Source organism: Plodia interpunctella, chromosome 22, assembly GCF_027563975.2.
Source record: "Plodia interpunctella isolate USDA-ARS_2022_Savannah chromosome 22, ilPloInte3.2, whole genome shotgun sequence".
NCBI classification, from domain to species: domain Eukaryota; kingdom Metazoa; phylum Arthropoda; class Insecta; order Lepidoptera; family Pyralidae; genus Plodia; species Plodia interpunctella.
This window is the reverse complement of record NC_071315.1, coordinates 71694-93625: the sequence shown is the minus strand read 5'-3', so window position 1 is coordinate 93625 and position 21932 is coordinate 71694. Positions and strand designations below refer to the sequence as shown.

Below are 21932 nucleotides of genomic sequence, written 5' to 3'. Positions count from 1 at the left end.
GTTATAATAATTCATATATTGTGACATTTAAAACATGTACGTGATTTGTGATCTTCAAGTGTCTGAATTATACTTCTATTTCGACGAATAACAATTGTAATTATGAAGTCATGGGAATCGAGTGTGTCATGCTCACTCAAATGGTCAATCTGGTGGTGGCGTCGTGGGCCGGGTCGTGAGGTTCCCTCTATTATGGTTGAGCTACGCGATGGCTATATATATATATTATAATCAGCACTCGGATCACAATCATAACCTGTTTTGATATTCCTTTTGACTATGTACATTATGTACTTTTATATATTATTAGAAAGAAAAAAAAACATTTTAAGAAACAATAATGGTAAGCCGATCTGGCATGATAGGGACCAACACTGTTCAAATGAGTTTCTTTCGGCATTTCGTCTCAGCAGTGGTCGTTTTGAAATGCCAGTAGTTTGTAGCTTGTGAGAAATAACTATAAATATTGACGAGAAAAAGTGCCTGTGAAGGTTTAATTTCTGAATAAATGATTTGAATTTGAATTTGAATTTGGAAGTCTTAAAATGAATCCCCAAATTATGCCAACCTTACCTACAATTGATATGTACAATCTGTCATGATTGTATCAGTAACAAAGAGATTGAACTCTAGCAAGAGTTTCATGATCAAGGCAATGAAACCTTCCCACAAACAGTGACATGTAACAAGAGGAACTCACGGTTAGGCCTCCAGGCGCAGAAGGCGGGCGGCGCGCAGTGGAGCTGCAGACAGGCGTGGTCGTGGCCCACGTAGTGGCCGCAGCGCGCGCCGCCCCACGGCGACAAGCAGCGGCACGCGCCGGACGAACACGACCCGCCGTTGTCGCACTCCGACTCGGTGCATTGCTGGCTTTCTACGTCTGGAACGTCAACATTCAAGTGAAGTCAAATGACTTCACTTTATTTTCCTACTTATGCTACTTCCTACTCCTAAGTACAATATATAAATTTGAATGGAAATGTATGAAGATGTTTGTTACTCAATTTGAAATTGAAATTTTGGTACACAAGTTGAACCTGAACCACATTATCTCGAGAAATAGTATTTTAAAGTGAAAAAGACTGCCATCAATTGTTTAGATTTCTTCACACAGCACATTGAGAGTATCTATTTAAATATTGCAACATCGCTGTATCGTTACTTAATCATCACTACCATAGAATTTCGAAAATAATGAAATGTCTTGTATTTCATTTAAATTACATTTTTAAAAGATATGGTATGCAAATAGACAAACATAAACAAGGCGTGCTTCAGTTCGTGCTTCACGCGTTACGGGTCGTTTCATGCCCTGTGGTTTTATTATTATTGTTATGCTCAAATTGCGCATATCATTGCATAGTAGGACCGGTCGTAAGTTTATTCAAACTCCGTTTGAGTTCGACGAAAATTGTAGCTCAAAACGTATTACTGCTTTAAGTAGAGAATAAAATATACCTACGTTTCATTTTACATGATAAAACATTATATGAAACTTTTTATTGTTCCCTGATCGTTGCTCTAGTGTTCGGTCATACATACACACATGTGTATATTGAGCATAATAGTGTTTATAGATAAAGTTTATAAGTGGTCTTAAGAAAACCGCACAAGTGCATTCTTGTACCTAACGGTGCCAATCCTAAAAGTTCATATTCCGGTTCGCTGCATAAAATGGCATGCAGAGTAGTTGCAGTTCTGAGAGAAGAATAGATTCAGCGTAATAAATATTCTTCTGGGCAGCTGGTGATAGGAACTTCACCCAATATTTAGATCAGTAGTACTTTACCCTCAGTCGCCGTGCACTATGCTCTATGGAATGGAATGTATAGGGTGATACTTCATTTTGCCTATCACTACAACATGAACGAATCAATACTTTGTATTTTGTTTAATTTCTGACAAAATAAAATCAAACAAATACCAAAAGTAAAGGGAAACAAAAGTACTCACAATAATTTAACTGTCCATATTCCCTTCTCCTACGTCGTCTGCCCATTGTGTTAACAAGTTAAAGCAACGTCAACAACCAGATCACTGAGTATCCATGCTAGATCCTCACTAGACTTATAAGATTTCTAAGAAAAGACGATTTTAACTTCACATAACAATTAAATTATAGCAAATAAACAAACTGGCGCCAATGCCGATTGCTCATAATTCACAGATATTTAAATTCAGAATCACGTTCATCGAAGTTACGCGCTAACTTTTTTTAATAGCTTAAATATAAGGCGCGTGCGTCCTAAACAAGGCACTTTGCCACACTGACATACTGCTATCAGAAAACGCCGTCGCCTAGCAACCGAGATGAGGAAAACAGCCCAACGTATGTACTGATGACGCAGCCCTGGTTTTTCTTGGCGGTCTTTTTTAGTTTTACGAAATCAGATGTACTCGTAGATAAGGAAAACAATGTTTGCATACAATGTTTAATTACTTCCCACTAGAACGTATGAATAAGGATTTACTATTTCAAATAACTTATCATTAATTTATTTGCAGACAAATACTTGTAATGTAAAATTTGATTAAAATAATATTATGTAATTCGAATCCTATAAGGATTATGGAGAGGAGAATATGGCAGGGCATATTTGCAAAGAGCAAGAATTTTTTATTAACTTAGAAATTATTAAACTTATCAGATAAGTCTTTGACTTGGAAATTTAAAAAATTATACATTTTGGACCTGAATAAATATATAAATAATTGCATATATAACCATGGTACTGTGTACCTATCTTATAGATTTAAGCTGACCATTGCTAAACTCTTAGCATTTAATATTTATAGACCCGTTATAGCCGATATAACGAAATTACCAAATATTAGTACAAGTACTAATAATTTAGTTTTAAACTAGATAATAAGACAGCGGTGAAGCCCTCCTATTTAAATCTTATACATCAAAATATCCAGGGCTTCACCAGCAAATTCAATGAAGTTTGTTTATATTTAGAAAATAATAGTATTGATATTTTCTGTGTAACTGAACACTTTTTTAGAAATGAAATTAAATTAAATTTTCCCGATAAGTATATATTAGCAAGTGCATTTGTAAGACAAAATGCCGAACACGGAGGATCATTAATACTATTAAATAAGAGTTATAAGTATAAAGAAAGGAAAGACATAGTAAGTCTATCAGTTGAATGTACTATAGAACTTTCTTGTGTGGAGTTGGATAAATATATTATTATTTCTGCTTATAGACCTCCATCAGCTTGTTGCGAAACTCTTTTAGACGTTTTGGAGGAAGCACTCAGGCGAGTTACATCTAACAATAAGCATATAATTTTATGCGGTGATTTTAATATAGACATTTTAGTTTCATGTTCGGAAACCAATGGATTTAAAAATCTACTAGACTCATTTAACTTAAAGCACACATTCTTTGAACCCACTAGAATAACCTCGACCTCAGCCAGATGTATAGATAACGTTTTCTGCGATTGCGCTGTTTATAATCAAAAACTGTTCGCCTGTCTGGGGTCTGACCACCTGGGTCAACAGGTATCACTTATACGTGACGGAGAGTCTGACCTAAGCACCGCTCCTGTAACTTGTAGGCCTCTAACTAAGCAACGTAAAATGCGTTTTCGCGAATCCGTTTATAACAAATTGCCAGATGTAGACCTCACAAAAAACCCGAATGACCAATACAATGAGGTGTTCAATATAGTAGAAAAAGAATTCAAAAAATCTTTTCCTATCAAAACTTTCATCAAGAAAGATAAACTTAACTTTTGTGATTGGGCCTCAAACGGTATCTATATTAGTAGAAACAGACTTTATGAACTTTATGGCCAAAAACAGTACAATCTTAATGCGGAATTCATAACATATGTTAAACGCTATTCTAAAACTTTTAAAAAAGTATGTTCTGTCGCGAAATCTTTGTATTTAACTAATAAAATAAAAAATTCGAGTGATAAGATAAAGACCGCCTGGTCCATCATAAATAAAGAGACTGGTAAAATTAACACGCGCGACGTAAATTTTGTATTAAAACTTGACGGTAAAACCATAAGTGCAGATGACGAAGTTTCCAACGAATTTAATAATTTCTTTTCCAACATTTCTAAGAATATCACAGGATCCCTTTTCTCTTGCTCCTATGCGGCAGATGATCTATTAAAAAGAAATGCTCCGGACCCTAAGTCCACTTTTACATTCAGACATATTACACCAGATGAAATTATATCTGCTTTTAAAGCCCTAAATGTTAAAAACACTGAGGACCTGTGGGGGTTTTCCGTCTCAGTATTGAGCAGCATTATTGACCTGATTGCTCCTCACCTAACCATAATATTCAATAAATGTATATCTGAAGGCGTGTTCCCAGACTTAATGAAAATAAGTAAAGTAATTCCTCTATTTAAACAAGGCGTTAAACATGATCCCACAAACTATAGACCTATTTCTATATTACCCACTCTAAGTAAAATATTTGAAAAAATTATTTTCAGTCAACTTGTGTCGTATTTTAATATAAATAAAATTTTACATAATCGTCAATACGGTTTCACCAAAGGTCGTTCAACTACTGATGCAGCAGCCACTTTAGTCGAAATAATTAATGAAGCTTGGGAATCCAAGCAAGATGTCGTAGGTATTTTCTGTGACTTATCGAAAGCTTTTGACTGTGTAGATCATAATATACTCAAAAATAAACTTCAACATTATGGTGTCACTGGCGCGGCTCTTAGTGTTCTTTCGTCTTACCTAGATAATAGAACACAGAGAGTAGAAATTAACAAAACAATTTCCGATAGTGCACCTGTTCACATAGGCGTACCTCAAGGCTCCATTATCGGTCCCTTTTTATTTTTGATTTATATTAACGACCTCCCATGCCTTGCCCAACATTTATGCGAAGTAGTTCTATTTGCAGACGATACATCCTTATTATTTAAAGTCGATAGAAAAAGTGAAAACTATAACTTTATAAGTAATAGCATGTCGGTAGTGCTTAACTGGTTTACAACCAACAACTTAGCTCTAAATACAGAGAAGACAAAATGTATTAAATTTTCTCTCTTAAATAACTCGCACAATGTTATACCTTTAACAGTAAATGGTAAAGCTCTGGAATGGGTACATAGTACTAAATTCCTGGGCATTACTGTGGACGACAAATTAAAGTGGGATAAACATATTGAAATCACGGCCAAAAAACTTAGTACGGCAGCTTTTGCAGTGAGAAGGATCAGACAGTGTACGAACATAGATACAGCTAGACTTGTGTATTTCAGCTACTTTCATAGCATTATGTCCTACGGACTATTAGTTTGGGGTAATGCAGCTGACATAGGAAAAATTTTTGTATTACAGAAAAGAGCTATCCGTTTTATTTATGGGTTAAAACCTCGAGATTCTCTTCAAGAACTCTTCAAATCAATTAACATCCTCACTGTGGTATGTCAGTATATCTTTGATGTGCTTATTTTTGTCAAATCAAATTTACATTTATATAAAAAATTAAACGAAGTAAATAGTGTAAACACTAGAAATAAGCACAAACTTTGTATGAATAGATTCAGGCTTAAAAAGGTTCGGCGGTCTTTCGTGGGTCAAAGTGTAAAATTATTCAATAAACTCCCTGCAGAGGCTATTAATCTGCCAATGAAAAATTTTAAAATTTATGTTAAGAAAAATTTAATGGATAAAGCGTATTACACAATTAACGCCTATTTGACTGATAAAAACGCTTGGATCCTCCCGACAACTTTGCCACTCCACACATGATCTCCTAATTTTTATTTTACTGTTTTTTATTATTTTATTCACAATTTTGAATTTTGTTATAATAATTCGTATGGCATTTAAATTTTATTTGTAAAACATGTACGTGATTTGTGATCTTCAAGTGTCTGAATTATACTTCTATTTCGACGAATAAGAATTGTAATTATGAAGTCATGGGAATCGAGTGTGTCATGCTCACTCAAATGGTCAATCTGGTGGTGGCGTCGTGGGCCGGGTCGTGAGGTTCCCTCTATTATGGTTGAGCTACGCGATGGCTGTCCCATGCGTCAACTCGTGAACGGGTGCTGCCAGAGGGAACTGGTCATCTCGTTTCTCATATATTTTCATGTAAGTTAATTGTGTTTCACATCGATATATATATATATATATATATATATATATATATATATATATATTATAATCAGCACTCGGATCACAATCATAACCTGTTTTGATATACCTTTTGACTATGTACATTATGTACTTTTATATATTATTAGAAAGAAAAGAAAAAAAATTTTTTTTGTAAGAAACAATAATGGTAAGCCGATCTGGCATGATAGGGACCAACACTGTTCAAATGAGTTTCTTTTGGCATTTCTTCTCAGCAGTGGTCGTTCCGAAATGCCAGTAGTTTCTAGCTTGTGAGAAATAACTATAAATTTAAAGATTGACGAGAAAAAGTGCCTGTGAAGGTCTAATTTCTGAATAAATGATTTGAATTTGAATTTGAATTTTTTCTACAATGAACGCCCAGGCACGAAATGGGGTAGTCAATATGGTCAAAGTAAACTTATTACGTAACCGTACGTTGGTCCTTCGAACCGGATGCAAAATGAGTTTGAGATGTGATCGACAAACAATTTAACCATTCTGTAATTTTCCGACTGACCACTGTTGAAGATAACAGCGCGATTATCTATTCATATTGACTGGGAAAGCGTCTAAGTTAACAAAACTTCGACCTACGCAAATTTATTCGAAAATCTCCATTATTACGTAATTTTGCGTAACTATACGTCTGTGCACTGCACATAGATTATTATCTAGTAACTCTAGTTCTCGTCTGAGCGCTTTCATCCGCAGCTACGAAGTGTCGGAGTCCAGGGACCGCTTACTTACTTTTACTTAATAGAGCAATAAACCTATATATACTATGTATTTATTGTTTCCCGTCATACAACAATTAACTCAAATACTAGTAGGTAACTACACTAAGTATAAAGTGAGAAAACCCGCAATACTATTTACGTGGCTAATTTTAAACAAATCTTAGTATCAAATGGAAAATCAAACACGTCTTTGTCAACAATACAGGTTTCCAAAAGTTGCACGTACCTAAGTAGGAAATTCCCACATACGGACGATTCCGAGTAAGATACGGCAGGGGAAGTCCGCGGGCCGGCTCCACTTAACTTTATATGATTTTGAACTCTTTCACGCTACAGAAGAGGGAAGTATGGGGTGGGTGAGAATTTTACCCCTATGGTAATGACCACGATGGCTCTTTCCGTTTGTGATAAAAAAATCTTCGTCGAGCCGATTGTGCCTAAACCATAACTCAATCAAGGGTTTTTTATTTTATTTTATGGAAGTTAGGTTGGCTAGGAAGTTTCACTTATACCTATGTCAAACAGCGAGACTAAACAAAACAAATAAGTACGTGTGGAGGATGTGTGGAGGTCACCAGGCCGGCGCAAGAGGCTCAAGACAACGTGACGTGTCCATGACCTTCGGGCAGGTTTGACCAAACAATAAAACGATCATAATAAACTCAGTTAATTACTTTTAAAAAACTCAGTACCACGTGGTAATTAGCACGTGAGTGTTACAAAATCATTATGTATGATGTATGAGAGTTTATTCAACAATAACTTCTAAATCGCTTAACCAATTTAGATGTGCGAGTTATTGTTAGCATCCTAACATTATAGCTAGTAACACAGTAATGAAACTGGTCGGATCATGAAGCCAGGGACATGACTCTCAGCCTCTGGAAACGATAGCCGTAATTTACAAGAAACACTTATTTAAAAATACCTAATCTGTAATCTTGGCGAGTGGAAATCGCTAGTCTCTGCTACGGGAAATCGAGTATAACTTATGTGATAACTAAACTCAATATCGAGTGATGTTGATTATTTTTTAAAGTAAATAATAAACTCAATTTATTTTGATGTCTTACGGACAAGACATCTGATTGAGAGCTTCCCGTCACAGAGGTTCTGCTGCAAAAAAGCGGCCAACGACCTCGCGTTAAGATGCCACATCTGTCATAATCTCACGGCTCAAGGTCGCGACTGGAGATCTACATCTCATTATATGAAAATCTTATAATGATACCTAACACTTTGTTGCACATTGCACAATAGCATTCAATTGAAGATCAAACGAACTTCTAAGTGAAGTTCGATCATAATTATGTGAACAGCTTCATTCGAAGCGATCTTTTTGATGGAAATCAGAAGTATCTATCGATACATATAATGTGAAATGAACGGGCCATATTTTGCGTAAATTGTGAAACATATGATTGAACTATCTTAGACAAATATCAGTGTAAATAGTACTAATGTTGTTGTGTTTGTGTGCTCTGTGCACAGAGCTCTGTGGCATAATATTGTGTAGAAATAATGTTATTTATTGAAAAATTTAAATTGCCATTTCGAATCGGCAAGGACAAGATTTGTCTAAGATAGTTCAATTATATGTTGCACAATTTGCGCAAAATATGGCCTGTATGAGGCGTACTGGAGGTCGTTCAAGACAAGCTACAAAATTCCCACAGCGCATGCGTCATTAATTTCAAAATGCTTGAGAGTCCACTTATTCATAAGTAAACACTTAATTCCGCCTTCAGTAAACTTTATCTACTTTGTATGGATTTCCCCCAAACCATAATCAAATGTAGGTACTCCTTACTATAATTTGGAAACACAATAATCATTGCCGGTCCGGCATTTAAAGCATTATACAACATAAGATACTAAGCCCTTGATATAAATAGGAAAGATTTGTATTTATGTTTGTAGCGAATAAACTACAAGAAACAAACGGAATCGATTTGATGAAATTTGGACTTGCAGGAGTAACGGGAAAAAAAGCAGGCGAAGTATCTGCCTAGTGTGTAATATATTTTATGTGTACGCAGATCGCTCAGCCTCACTGAATGTCATGGCCGTGTGTTGAAATCGATGGACGATGAGTTACGAATTTAATAACTAGCTTTTTTTAATGTCGGCTTACATCTTGATTTGCAAGTAATAAAAATATTGATTTTATTAATTTACATTCGTATGGCTAACGGTAATTTTAATTACTTTTTAAAAATTAAGTGTTATATTCTTTATTCATTTAAAACGCTAATACTAACGTATATTTTACTACGACTCTATCATCTTGCACGAGACAGTTAATCACTTTCGCAATGGTCAGTTATTGGATGGGTGACCAAAAATACATCATGGAGCGCCCTAGATTCCTTCTGTCCTCGGCATACGTGCCAAAATGTTACGTGTTTATTATAATAAATGCATATAAAGAAGACTGTTTTACGTTAATTTGAACAATAGAATTCACTTACGCGGATCACATAAAAATTTTATTAGTATTTGTCTCAAGTCCCGAGCTCGGCCCAAGCTATTTGAAGGCTTTTGGAATACGATGTCATTCATGATGAATCATCTAAAGCGAGTTAGCAAGTGCATGTGCATAAGATTTGTTGAATAAATGGAAAATACTGAATTGTTCAGTACTCACTTATGTCCATGATATAAATAGATACGAGTAGGATAAAAAACACAAATATTATCCCGCACTGAGTATAGAAACCAGGATGCTTCGACTACTAGATCGCTCTCTAAGCGTATCAGTTACGCAACGGATCCACCTACCTGCAGCAGGAGCAGCGCGGCAGTCCTCGTCCTCGCACGCGGCGCTCTGGCACCTCTCCCCCGCCCACCCCTTGCGGCAGACACACCGCGCCGCGCTGTGGACGCCCGGCACTGTCGCGTTGGACACGTAGCACGTGCCCTGGGACACATACGGTGTCATTGTAATGAAAGTCCATCCATTTGTACGTTTGTAATACGAGAAAATGAAAACGTTTAATATATATTTTTATGTAATAGGAAAAAAGGCAAAATGACACATGATAAACAATGACGACACCGACCTGGTTGTAGCAGTAGTTGATGCACAGCGCGTGCACGCAGCTGGTGCGGCCGGCGTCGCGCACGCACACCGCGCCTGCGCCGCACGGCGCTGCGCCCGCGCACTGTTCGCAGCGGCGACCTGCAACATTGCACGTTATATCCTGCTCAACCTACACTTACCCTAGCCTAGCGTACACCCAACGGGTAAATAACTAAATCAACATGGAATCTGTGAATCAAAGCTGATGTATCATATTATATATTAAATACAATTTATTTAATTAATTTATTAAAACTGTTTTATAAAAAATATTAAGCCAAAATTAGAAGATTCATTGCCGTGATATTAAAAAGAAAATAAGCCAAGTGCGAGTTGTTCTTACACGGAGAGGAATTCGTATTTTGTTTATTTACTCCGCAAGACAATAAATTAATAACAATATAACGAGAGAGAGATTAGAACAAAATTCCGTTTCCCTCCTTACGGTCGGTACCTAACCGACCTAAGATAATTTCCCTAACAAAATACAGAAAATAAATCACTAACCATGGTACCCCTCAGCGCAATCGCAGATGCCGACGCGACACCGGCCGCCGTTCTCGCAGCGTACCGCGGCGCACAGAAGGCTGGCCCCGCCCCCGCCGCCGCCCCCGCCCCCGCCCCCGCCGCCGCCGCCGGGCCGCGCCGTGGTGGTCAGCGGCGTCTCACATCGCGCGCCCGTGTAGCCGCTCGGGCAGATGCACTGGATAATTTATACGTCAAAGTGAATTTATGTTTGGTTTTCAGTTCAAAAGCATCCCATTCAGAACAAGCCCGCTATCCAACTAAATGTGGTCTTCGGTTTTCAAGCCTCTCGGCTAAGTTCTCAAGACGGATATTGTATTATAAACAAAGTTACCTTGAGCGGTATGTTGTCCGTGGTGTCCTTCGAGCCCTGTCCGTCCAGCACGCACCTGCCCCTGTGCAGACAGTGCGCGGCGCAGCGGTAGCGCTCGCACTGGCGGCCGGCGTACAGCGGCGGGCACTCGCAGCCGCCGGCGCCGCAGCGGCCGGGCCCGCAGCCGCCCGCGCATGCGTCCGCGCCCGCCTCCGGCCGCGGCAACAACGAGCCCCAGCTGTTGCGGGATATCACGCACTCGCGGTGCTCCTGGGTCGAATATAAACAAGACAACATATATTCTGGGTAAAAGGGCATCTATGTCACAAATTTGAATGAATGAATTTATTTCAATGAGGTTATTTATTTCTTGTCAATGAAATAACTATATTAGTAAAATTTTGTACTTAAGTATTGAGCTATCCACCCTTTCTGATAACACCCTCAGGAGTGTGTTGGTGCTGCACCTTACCCGTGAATTCAAATTCAAAATTCAAGCCAGTGCAGCCCCAACAGACTCCTGAAGCAGTTATTAGTCGATACTGGTATAAATGCTTTTTAGTTAATTTTTAAAATAATAAAAAGATGAAAACAAAAAAAGTATAATCGAGCGGGAATAGTAGACTAGTATACGTACGTCCGGCGTGTCCGTGGTGGGCAGCAGCCCGTCGGGACACAGGCACGCGACCACCGCGCGCGCGCTGCGCACACACAGCGCGCTGCTGTGGCACCGCGACCCGTTGCTGCCGGCGCACGGGTCCCACTCTGCGGTCCCACACATAACATTCACTCTTTGTTTGTTAACAGTTAAGGCAGTCGTAGAATGGATCCCCATTCTTGACTAATTTAGCACTTAACAAAACCCAAAAAGAGTTTTTTTATAGATTAGTGGGAAAACGAGCATGCAGGTTATTAGATGGAAAGCAAACGCCGTAGCGCAGGCCAGCCTCCCGATGCGGGTTGCCGATGCGTTGCCGACTTATTGAGAAAGATATAGATGGTCGGGTAATCTGGATGCGATGCTCATGTATACAATTCAATGTAGTTTCTCTCTCTCTTTCATCTGAGCCCTGTCCCATTGCTTTGTCAGCCGTAAAGCGTCGAAGTACAAGATCCACTTTCTACTTTTTATTCTCCACCTTGTACGATCTCCGGGGTCTATATTTCACCTCACACGTAACACAATCTGGATCACAATTTTCTCCACATAAATAGATTTAACGTCTACCTTACGAACCGATGAAAACGCGCCGGTAAAACGATTTTTTGTCGATTCTGTGCGATCGACGGATTGATGTCTCACTAACATAGATATAAGACACGGAGCGCCGTCCACCATGTCTCCATGATTCTGGTAACCATGGAGACGCGGTGGATGGCACTCTACTCACGTTGAGGAAGCAGAGAAAGACTATTTAGATTCCATAACATTTAGTGAAATATATTGTGTGTATATTGTTGTACCATGTTTTGTGTTCCAAATAAAATAATTCTATTATAATTGTTCTATTCCCAGCAGTGGGAAAAGAAGGCTGTCGATGATGATGAGTATTGTTCCGACACAGACGATATCAGCTGTGAATAGTGTAGTACAGTCTCACCGTAGTGGTCGGCGAGCGGGCGCTGCAGCAGCGCTAGCGCGGACACGTGCGCGCGCTCCCAGTCGCGCGGCGGCGGCCGGAGCGGCGGCCGCCGCGACACCACCGACAGACCTACACACATGCGAAATATTTGTTAAAAAGTTGTACAATAAATAAACGGATAACACGGTTCACATTAAGCACTAAGCTTGTACTGTGGGTCAGATTGACACAAACACATTAACGGGACAACACAACCAGAATCACAGTAAAATGATAAGATCTGTGATAACAAATATTTGCCGAGCTGGAAATCTAACCTATGACCATCGGGTAGCGGACGATCGGCGGCTTTGTATGTAAACAACAAGTAAAAAATATAGAAATAAAGATTTTTATTTGTAACTAGCTGCGCCCCGGGGCTTCACTCCCGTAGGAATTTTGGGATAAAAAGTACCATATATGTTATTCCAGGTTATTTTCTACCCGTGTACCAAAGTTCATAACAATCGGTCCAGTAGATAATGCGTGAAGAGGTAATAAACAAACAAACTTACTTTCGAATTTATAATATTAGTTGTACAAAGTATAATAAGGTTGTATTGAAAGTACAAACACAACAACAGATAATATACATTAGCGGATTTATTCCGCGAAGAGAATTCATGTCAAATGCTAAACTATATACTAGTAACTAGGGTATATTTACAAGACAAATTAAAAGTGAGTCACCTCTGGCTGTGGCGCACCAGATCCAGTCCTCGTGCACCGCCATCCTGTTGCAGGGCCGCAGCCACAGCGGCGAGACGCCGGGCTGAGCGACGCTGTGCGACGCGAAGTCCGCCAGCTTCACGCGCCCCGTCCCGTCCAGCAGCACGCTCTCCAGCGTCTCCAAGTACGCGTCCACGAAGTATAGTCTGTATTAATCATATTAGTCGATATTTACATTAATTATCACTACAATTACTGTCAAAATTCTAACTAATATTGCAAATGTGAAAGTAATGACTTGACGCTTTATCTGCCCAGTTCTCTCTCATCTTAAGAGTGTCTCCAAGTATTCAGGGTTGAGACGCCACCAAATACTGGCTGCCTACCAGAGGCCAGCATCCAAGGCCCTTAGTCGCCTCGTACGAAATTCACGGGATAATGTGGAATTTATATTAAAATACAAAATGCTCCAGACCTACGGCCACAGAGCTCCCCGTAGAAGAATCTCAATCAGACAATTCAGTCAGTCGAGAAACCATGAAATGAGAATCAACTTACCTGTGTTGCAGAGAAAACATCGCCAAAGCCGTGTCCCGTACCATATAGGAAAAATGATAAAGAACTTACCTGTTCTGCGGCGAGAATATAGCCAAAGCAGTGGGTCTCCTCACTCTCCTCTGCACCAGCCACTTGGCGTCGCTGCCGTCGGCGCTGGCCCTCATGATGCCGGGAGTAGCGCCCCGGTCGGACCAGTAGATGGTCCTACTCTGGTTGTGGAACACGATGTCGTCGGGCTCGGCGGCGTCGGCCGAGTGCAGCGTGACGCGGCGGCGGCCGTCCAGCGCCGCGCAGTACACCGCGCCTCCGCCTACGATCACAGACGGATGTTATATTCACATTTTTTATTTTCTCTCTCTTCATTTATAAGGTATACTGTACGACAAAGAATTCATTTATTCATATTGACTAGCGAAAACGTACGATCATTTTCTCCCAATCGATTCGTTAGATAAATAAGGTCATAGCTATACCTATAGCGCACGCCTAGCGCACGGCCTTGTCCAGCAACACGATGTCAATGAAATGTGAGCTGTGAAGCGTCCTTTGTAAACATATCGTACATCGACAACTACTTAGCGACTCGGCGTTTACATCACGACGTGAAACACACAAACACTACGTTGACATGTTTTTTGACGAACGAAACTATTTTGATTTCACTTTTAGTATTTAATTTCACAAGTGGACAGATCATCTATTTGTAAATAAAGCTAAAATAAACTAAACATATTCCTACACAATAATGAATAAAAGCTTATCCGTTACCCGAAGGCAGCTGCGCGGTCCAGTAGAGGCGCCGCGCCGCCGCGTCCACGGCCACTCCGCGCACGCCCACGGACCCGTGCTCCACCAGCACGTCTATCTGTTTCCATTTCATTGTACAACATTAAATGGCTTTTTTTTACTTAACGTAACGCAACATCAAAATAAACTAAGAAAGAGAGGACAGAAAACATACTTTATATGTGACAATTTTGCCCCTCGGGAACTTTCATAAAATTGTTTCTAAACTTTCTTCTTTCAAAAATATATATCTCTCGCTTTCAGCGAGAGATATGTATTTTATAAAAGCTGAAAAATGGAATTGACGTTTTTCTGTCTACTTTCATTTCACTACGACTTTCAAGTCCGACTTAAACATGTAAGTTGTTGTCAAAAACAAAAAGATGTAAAATATGCATATATTATGCCTCTGTAAAAAAGAAGGCCAGCGGGACTCCGATAAAAATAAGTAGAACAACATGAAGTACCTGCGCGGACGCGGACGCGAGCGCGCGCGCGCGCCGCAGCACGCCGCGCGCGTCGCCCCACCACACCGTCCACGCGTCCTCCATGTACAGGGACGTTATGCAGTTTATCTCCGCTCTGTCATGGTGGAATACAAACAAACAATCCTTTAACTACATACACGGGACGGGATCACATAGCGGGATTTAGGCTGAAGTTTGTAGTCGCCGAGATTATCGCAGAGTCGTTGAAACACAACTAGCATAACATTTAATAAAAAAATAAGTCGTGATTAACTCCCGTTAATACATATGCAGTAAATGATATAGTTCTTTACATTCATACTATAATGCTTTACACGTGAATTGAATTCCAAAACTAATTTCTAGATAGATAGTAATAAGAATGCACAAAATTGCTTGCATTATTGCAGACGTATGTCTCATTCTCAATGTCGATTCAACATTAGAATATGGATAAATATATTATAATAAAAAGCCTATCGCTGGCAAAAAGAAGAAGGGTATCGCAGACACTAGTACTCACGAGGTGTTGGTGAGCGCTGTGGTGGCGTTGTTCTCCTGTTGTCGCTTGTGCATCTCCCAGAACACCAGGGCGCCGCTGAGCGCCACCAGCAGCTGGGGCTTCTCTCCTGTACAATCATTGCAGTTTTTATCTTTTGCGTAATTAAGTAACTTTACTTTTACAATACATCTATACTTATAATAAAACTGTAACTGTACATAGGAGATATTATGTATAAATATTTAGCACACGAAAAATGAATCTTTAAGTGACAAGTTTACGTTGGAATTACATACCCGTGGCTTCACAGGTGAGACTGCCGTCTGGCAACAAACGCTGCTTGTATCCGGGCACACATCTATAGAAAAAAAAATCAACTTATCAACTCATAATATACGGTAAACGTTATTTTCTTACATTAAGCTTATGTACTGTGCACTCACTTGCAGGTGTGGTTCCTGTGTTTGGGCAGGCAGACCTGGGAGCAGGTCTTCCACGAACACGGACCCTTTTCCTCTGTTAAATAAGAATTTGTATTACAGCAATAAGGTTTTAAAATCTGAAGATAATACAAGTTTAAAATAGGTATGTACTGTTTATTTAGCAACTTGTTAAGTTAATTGTGTTTCACATCGATATATATATATATATATATATATATATATATATATATATATATATATATATATATATATATATATTATAATCAGCACCCGGATCACAATCATAACCTGTTTTGATATTCCTTTTGACTATGTACATTATGTACTTTTATATATTATTAGAAAGAAAAAAAAACATTGTAAGAAACAATAATGGTAAGCCGATCTGGCATGATAGGGACCAACACTGTTCAAATGAGTTTCTTTCGGCATTTCTTCTCAGCAGTGGTCGTTCCGAAATGCCAGTAGTTTGTAGCTTGTGAGAACTATAAATATAAAGATTGACGAGAAAAAGTGCCTGTGAAGGTCTAATTTCTGAATAAATGATTTGAATTTTGAATTTGAATTTGTTAACAAACAAACGTAAGATGCTTCACCTGCGTAGACGGGCGTGCACTCTTCAGTGGACGCCACGCAGCGGCCGTCAGGACACGTGGTCTCGTGCGCTGCGCAAGTGCCTGGACATACCGTGTAGTGTTAATATTCGAAGTCTGACGGATAACGCATAGTGTGGTGAGGTTAGACTTAATATTTACAATTGAAACTTTGAACAAATGGACCAATCCACTCAACTATCTCTGTCCCACAGGCTTGCAGTCCATCACAATTTAAACTATCCCAGATACAAGTTCTATGCGATCGCATAGAATGTGGTGGACGAAATATAGTGGGACCATCGTGTAGGTATATCGTAACCGCAGTTATTCTTAATACCTTCCCTTTCTGCTTCCACAACTCTCGATACAAAGCCATTTCCCGCCATTCTGCCAAGAAGCTTATTTATCTTGTCCTCTGTCTCTCTCCGCTGTCGACGACGAAACAAACAAGAGAACAAACTCACATATCTGCGGGTCCTCGTCGGAGCCAGCCAGCTGCGCCCCGCAGTCCCGCACGCCGTCGCACAGCAGCGTGTCGGGCACGCAGCTGCCGTCTGCGCAGCGCGAGGTGCGCGGCGGACAGGGCGAGGCCTCGCAGTCGCGTTCGTCGTGCCCGCAGTCGCTGCGTCCGTCGCAGCGCCAGGCCAGCGGCGCACACCCGCTGCGACCGCAGCGCATGCGCGCGCCGCAGAATGAATCCGGCGAGTGATCTGACGGGCCTGCTATCATAACATATTGTTACAGCCTAGGGGTTGGATAATTTGGATATAAAACGCCTGGTGTCACAAACGACTTTCACTAATAACTAATTAGTCAACAATATCCACACGTAATGCCCTCGAGTCCGGTAGTACCGCCACAGTCGTTGCTAGTCACTATTTCGCATTTATTTCTGGAATATCACTGGTAAACAGAACTGACTCCAACGCGGTTATCAATTGTGCTTATATGCCATAATGGCACCCGGTCGCGAATCATCTGAATATACACGGACTATCGCGTAGGTTTAAAATCCAGATTGTCGGTATACCCCTCGCTTTTAAACTGAATATGATTGTGAGCCTTATATCTATCGCTTGTATGGCTTACTAAAGCATCATCATTATCTAAAGCATCTATATAGAAGTATAGAGAAGAATATAAGCTACGTGGTAAATACGCAGCAAAGCCGCAAAAGCTAGGTTGTGAGCGCGTCCCCGGTGTGTATGCAACTACTCACCGTGAAATGCCGGTCGATAGTCATAAAACTCGTGTCTTATGAGATTGAATTAAAAATGTGACACCAGCGTTAGCTAATAACAAACGTGTCCTCACCAGCGCTGGCGGTGGAGTTGTCGCAGTCCTGCTCGTCGGAGCCGTCGCCGCAGTCCACCTCGCTGTCGCACCACCACTCCTTCAGCACGCATTGTCTGTCAATTACATTGTACTCGATTACGGTGTCTGGTGTGAGATGATATTTTGAAATGTAACGAATAGGCGTTATATGGAGTTGTTTGTCCGCATTTAATTTCACACCGGTGTGCTGGTGTCAGTGCTGTTGCAGAAGCTAGACCTAGCAACCCTCACACCAGAGTGAAGGCGGAGAGTAGCGGATGAAGCAGTGAGCCGAGTCACCTGGTGTGTTGGCAGCGCCTGGCGCCGTCAGTGCACTTCTCCTCGCAGCCGCGCTCGTCGCTGCCGTCCGCACACTCCGCCACTCCAGAACACCTGACGTTACAATTAACACATTACAATGTTTCAGGTTTAACGAACTATATTTGTTTGCCACTGGAACACTAAGAATGATCGAGATTGGTTCCCTGTTCCCTGTATATACCTGAGCGCCCCCCGGATGCACTCCCCGTTGGCGCAGCGGAACTCAGTCTCGGAGCAGTTCCGCGGCGTGCAGCTGAGCTCGTCCGCGCCGTCGCCGCAGTCGTCCTCGAAGTCGCAGCGCCAGCGACCAGGAATGCATCTGGGATGCACGCGATACATTATTTTAAGGATAAGACAGATCGTCATGAGATGAAAGTCCCACTACTAACTGAGGCACTGGGCCTTCTTTATGGATGGAGGATAACCCACCACGCAAGCCTAATGCATATTGGTGGCCTTTAACGACTGAAAATTTCTGTATTAACAGGAACTATCGGCTTAACGTGCCTTCCGAATCGCGAAAAGACAGATATTAGTTTTTTTTTCACGCACATAAATTTCTTTAAATTTTCCTAAGGTCTAGATGGCTCGGTGAATTCCATATCTATGTATGTAGTATATTTTCTCTATGGATACTTTATTGTCTTGCGTTAAAATGAAAAGAACAAACCAATTATTATTTCAATTTGAGTGTACTAACTTATCCTCAAGTCACCGGAAGTACATCGAATATCATTTTTAGCCCTGGCTCCAATCATTCTCAACTTTGTCTTCCGGGACAATTTGTCCAGGTTTAGAAATAAGACTACACGGTGTATATAGCGTATTACACTAACTTATCGTCAGGACATCTAAAGTATGTGGGGTCGCAAGGCTTCCTAGCCCGGGCGCCGCAGTCGCGCTCGTCCTCGCGGCCCGGACAGTCGGGCTCCGCGTCGCACAGCCACTCGCGCGGGATGCAGCGCCCGGAGCCGCAGCGGAACTCGTGTGCTGCGCATGCGCGCGCTGCGCACACTGCGCCCTCGTCCGCGCCGTCTGCGCAGTCTGCGTCCGTGTCGCACACCCACACCAGCGGCACGCACGACCCGTCGCCGCACGTGAACTGGGGGAGTCATTGCTCACTGAGGTTTATCTTACCCGACTGTATGTATTTCCACGTGTTAGAAAAGAAAGACTATAAACACGAAATTTATCTAAGGCTTATTTATCTTAAAAGAAAAAAGTCCCGTTTAAATCTAGTCTTCTCAAATGCCTCAACATAATTAGATTGTAGTCTCAATAACACATCGAAAAACGTTCCCGACTAGAACCTCCAGTATTTATATGACAATGTACAATGAAACTGACATGTAAAGCGGGACACGTGACCGGCGGGCAGCCGTCCTCGTCGTCCCCGTCGTGGCAGTCCCGCGTCCCGTTGCAGCGCGCCTGCTGCGGGACACAGCGCGCGGTGACGCCGGCGCTAGAGTTTCCGCGACACTTGTACTGGGTCGACAGGCAGGTGAACGTGTCGCAGTCCTAGAATGGGTGGAATTACATCAATTTTATTCACAACAAGCACCCCGTCCTCATCCTCCTCGATGTTACGTATATATATATATTGTGAAGCCTTCAATGAGAGGGTTGGTAGTCCCCGTACCTTCTCGTCTTCAGCGGCCGCGCACTGCGCGACGCCGTCGCAGATGTGGGAGGGGTGCACGCACTGCGCGCCGCACTGGAACTCCCCGGGGCGGCAGCGGAAGGGGGGGCACGAGGGGGGCTCGTCCGACCCGTCGCCGCAGTCGTCCTGCCCGGATTTACACGTTTTAGATTTTAAAATTATTAGAGAAAATTAACTGTACAGACAAAGCGTAACGATACCTATACAGGTATTTCCTATAGTTTAGCTGGACCATCATGGGTCTATATCCGGTGTTCCAGATCTTCGAATTTTATATCTCGACAGAAAATTCTCAACAGGCTGACCAACTTTTGTTCAGGCGCTTTATCATATACAGATATGATAAAGCGCCTGAACAAAAGTTACACTATAACAGTATAGTGTAGCTGGTCTGTTGGAGTTCATCATCAGGTGTTCCATATCTTCGATTTTTATACGTCATCAGAAAATGCTCATCAGGGCGAACAATTTTTGTTAAGGTGACTTTTCTATATTTCCTACAGTTTAGCTGGTCTTTCTTCTTCTTACTGGAACAGCTCTAGTAGAACCTATAGGTTCTACTAGAGCTGTTCCAGTTTCCAAAATAAATTATACCCTATATGTTGACCAGGCTTTATACAAAAGTTTCATTCAAATCCGTCAAGTAGATCGAGAGATTAGCGTGTGCAAACAAAGAGACAAACAGACAAGACTTTTTTAAATTCCTATTCTTTTACTGATTCTCTTACGATCTCAATTTTTTTATTTAAATATCTTCAATGTACAGAAACACTTTTTTTACTGTTTTCTTATATGTATTGATTGATATATATCTTTTTGTAAGGAAAACAATTCGAATTTCAGGTGTGTGTTTTGTTTTTTGTCAAAGAAATACAGCTATACTTGTGCATTTAGACTGGTCAGTTACGTCGTTTAAAGCATTAAAAATCTCTTAAAATACCGCACTTTACTAACCAAGATTTTTCTGCAAGAGGAAAATAGCAACAATTTATTTGACCTGAAATAACTTAGAAATAGTATCCCTCACGGGAATGACAGAACCATCAAACTAAAAGATCTCATTTAACTGTTAGTAGCCAAAATTTTTTTGCAAAGCAGTTATAATTACCTGCGTATCACATTTCCACCAAAACGGGATGCACTTCAACGTGGTATTGCATATGAAATGAGCACTAGTACAGTTCGGGGTGCAGGTTCTGCCGTCCTCCTCCAACACGAAGTGCTCAGGACATGCGCAGATCGCGTGCGCAACGACAGCGGGCCCTTGGCTGTCGTCGTGGTACAGAGACTGCTCCGTGGTGGTCACGTCGGGGCCCAGGCCCGGGGACAGTAGGCAGAGCCCTGTGCAGTTGAGGCGTGCGCACTGCTCCGATAGTTCTAAACAGATATATAGACAATATATATATATATATATATATATTTATATAGATATTATATACATATATATATTGGCTTAAGAATTTGGTATTGATGTGTGCCACACTGAAGCTGATAAAGAGAGGGAGATTGCAGAAATAGTGTCGTTCAATTGAAAGTTATTTTTGAAGCGTGAAGCAATAATAGAAATCCCGAGTGAGGTTGACGTTCAGACAGGCGGATGGTTGTCAGAGCGCAACTCAACTCCAGTGCGGCGTCACAGCCGCGAATGTAGTCAGGTACACAAAGATGAAAAAGTGAGAAAGTTTAAATCGTAGACAAAGAAAACTATAAACTTCGTCATATCTTTCGTTTCGCTAATTTGAAATGCGCGAGAAATGTCCCTCATCGTGTGATTTTAACGCCTATCTTTCCACTTTGTATGATATAGGCTGGGAATAGTATGGACACGTTCTCTCGTGTGGCTAAGTGAGCTCGTGTGTCCCTGCCTTTGAACATATACAGTACCAGGCACGGGGGGCTGGCGCGCGGGGTGCGCCACACGCAGGTCCATGGGCTTGTGCACCGCGTGCACCAGCGTGCGGCACGAGTATGCGCCGCCTGACTCCGACAGCGACGAGTTGGTGTCCTGCCAAAGATTGCAACTAATTTTCCTGATCATATTGCCAGACAATCTATAAAGCAGGTGTAACTATAAAATAATTAAAAGGTGTATGAAAATGTTTTATTTCATTTGGGTACTTTTAGCGTACTGTCTTTAATTTTCTTTATCGTTGTATAATAAGGAAACCAATATAAATCTGTCCAACGAAACACCTAAGTTCTAATTGGAAA

The 21932-nt window shown here is 41.1% G+C and overlaps 1 protein-coding gene across 7 annotated transcripts in view; it reads right to left on the bottom strand.

Moving 5' to 3' along the window:
- The window catches only part of LRP1 (LDL receptor protein 1), a 69945-nt gene that overhangs the window by 4171 nt on the left and 43842 nt on the right, over positions 1-21932 (bottom strand). For 6 of the 7 annotated variants that reach the window (XM_053762563.2, XM_053762560.1, XM_053762564.1 and 3 more), the window contains exons 65-88: positions 21606-21726; positions 20830-21098; positions 19701-19847; positions 19409-19579; positions 18898-19163; positions 18243-18380; positions 18041-18133; positions 17741-17835; positions 16891-17148; positions 16427-16507; positions 15831-15903; positions 15684-15745; positions 15409-15514; positions 14886-15000; positions 14401-14497; positions 13702-13942; positions 13096-13280; positions 12385-12495; positions 11421-11548; positions 10805-11053; positions 10453-10648; positions 9926-10044; positions 9645-9783; positions 701-880 (exon numbers count right to left, since the gene is read on the bottom strand). In XM_053762563.2, the coding sequence (XP_053618538.1) occupies positions 701-880; positions 9645-9783; positions 9926-10044; positions 10453-10648; positions 10805-11053; positions 11421-11548; positions 12385-12495; positions 13096-13280; positions 13702-13942; positions 14401-14497; positions 14886-15000; positions 15409-15514; positions 15684-15745; positions 15831-15903; positions 16427-16507; positions 16891-17148; positions 17741-17835; positions 18041-18133; positions 18243-18380; positions 18898-19163; positions 19409-19579; positions 19701-19847; positions 20830-21098; positions 21606-21726 (3640 nt within the window). The remainder of the gene's footprint in view (positions 1-700; positions 881-9644; positions 9784-9925; positions 10045-10452; positions 10649-10804; positions 11054-11420; positions 11549-12384; positions 12496-13095; positions 13281-13701; positions 13943-14400; positions 14498-14885; positions 15001-15408; positions 15515-15683; positions 15746-15830; positions 15904-16426; positions 16508-16890; positions 17149-17740; positions 17836-18040; positions 18134-18242; positions 18381-18897; positions 19164-19408; positions 19580-19700; positions 19848-20829; positions 21099-21605; positions 21727-21932) is intronic. The other variant, XM_053762561.1, reaches the window with a different exon arrangement.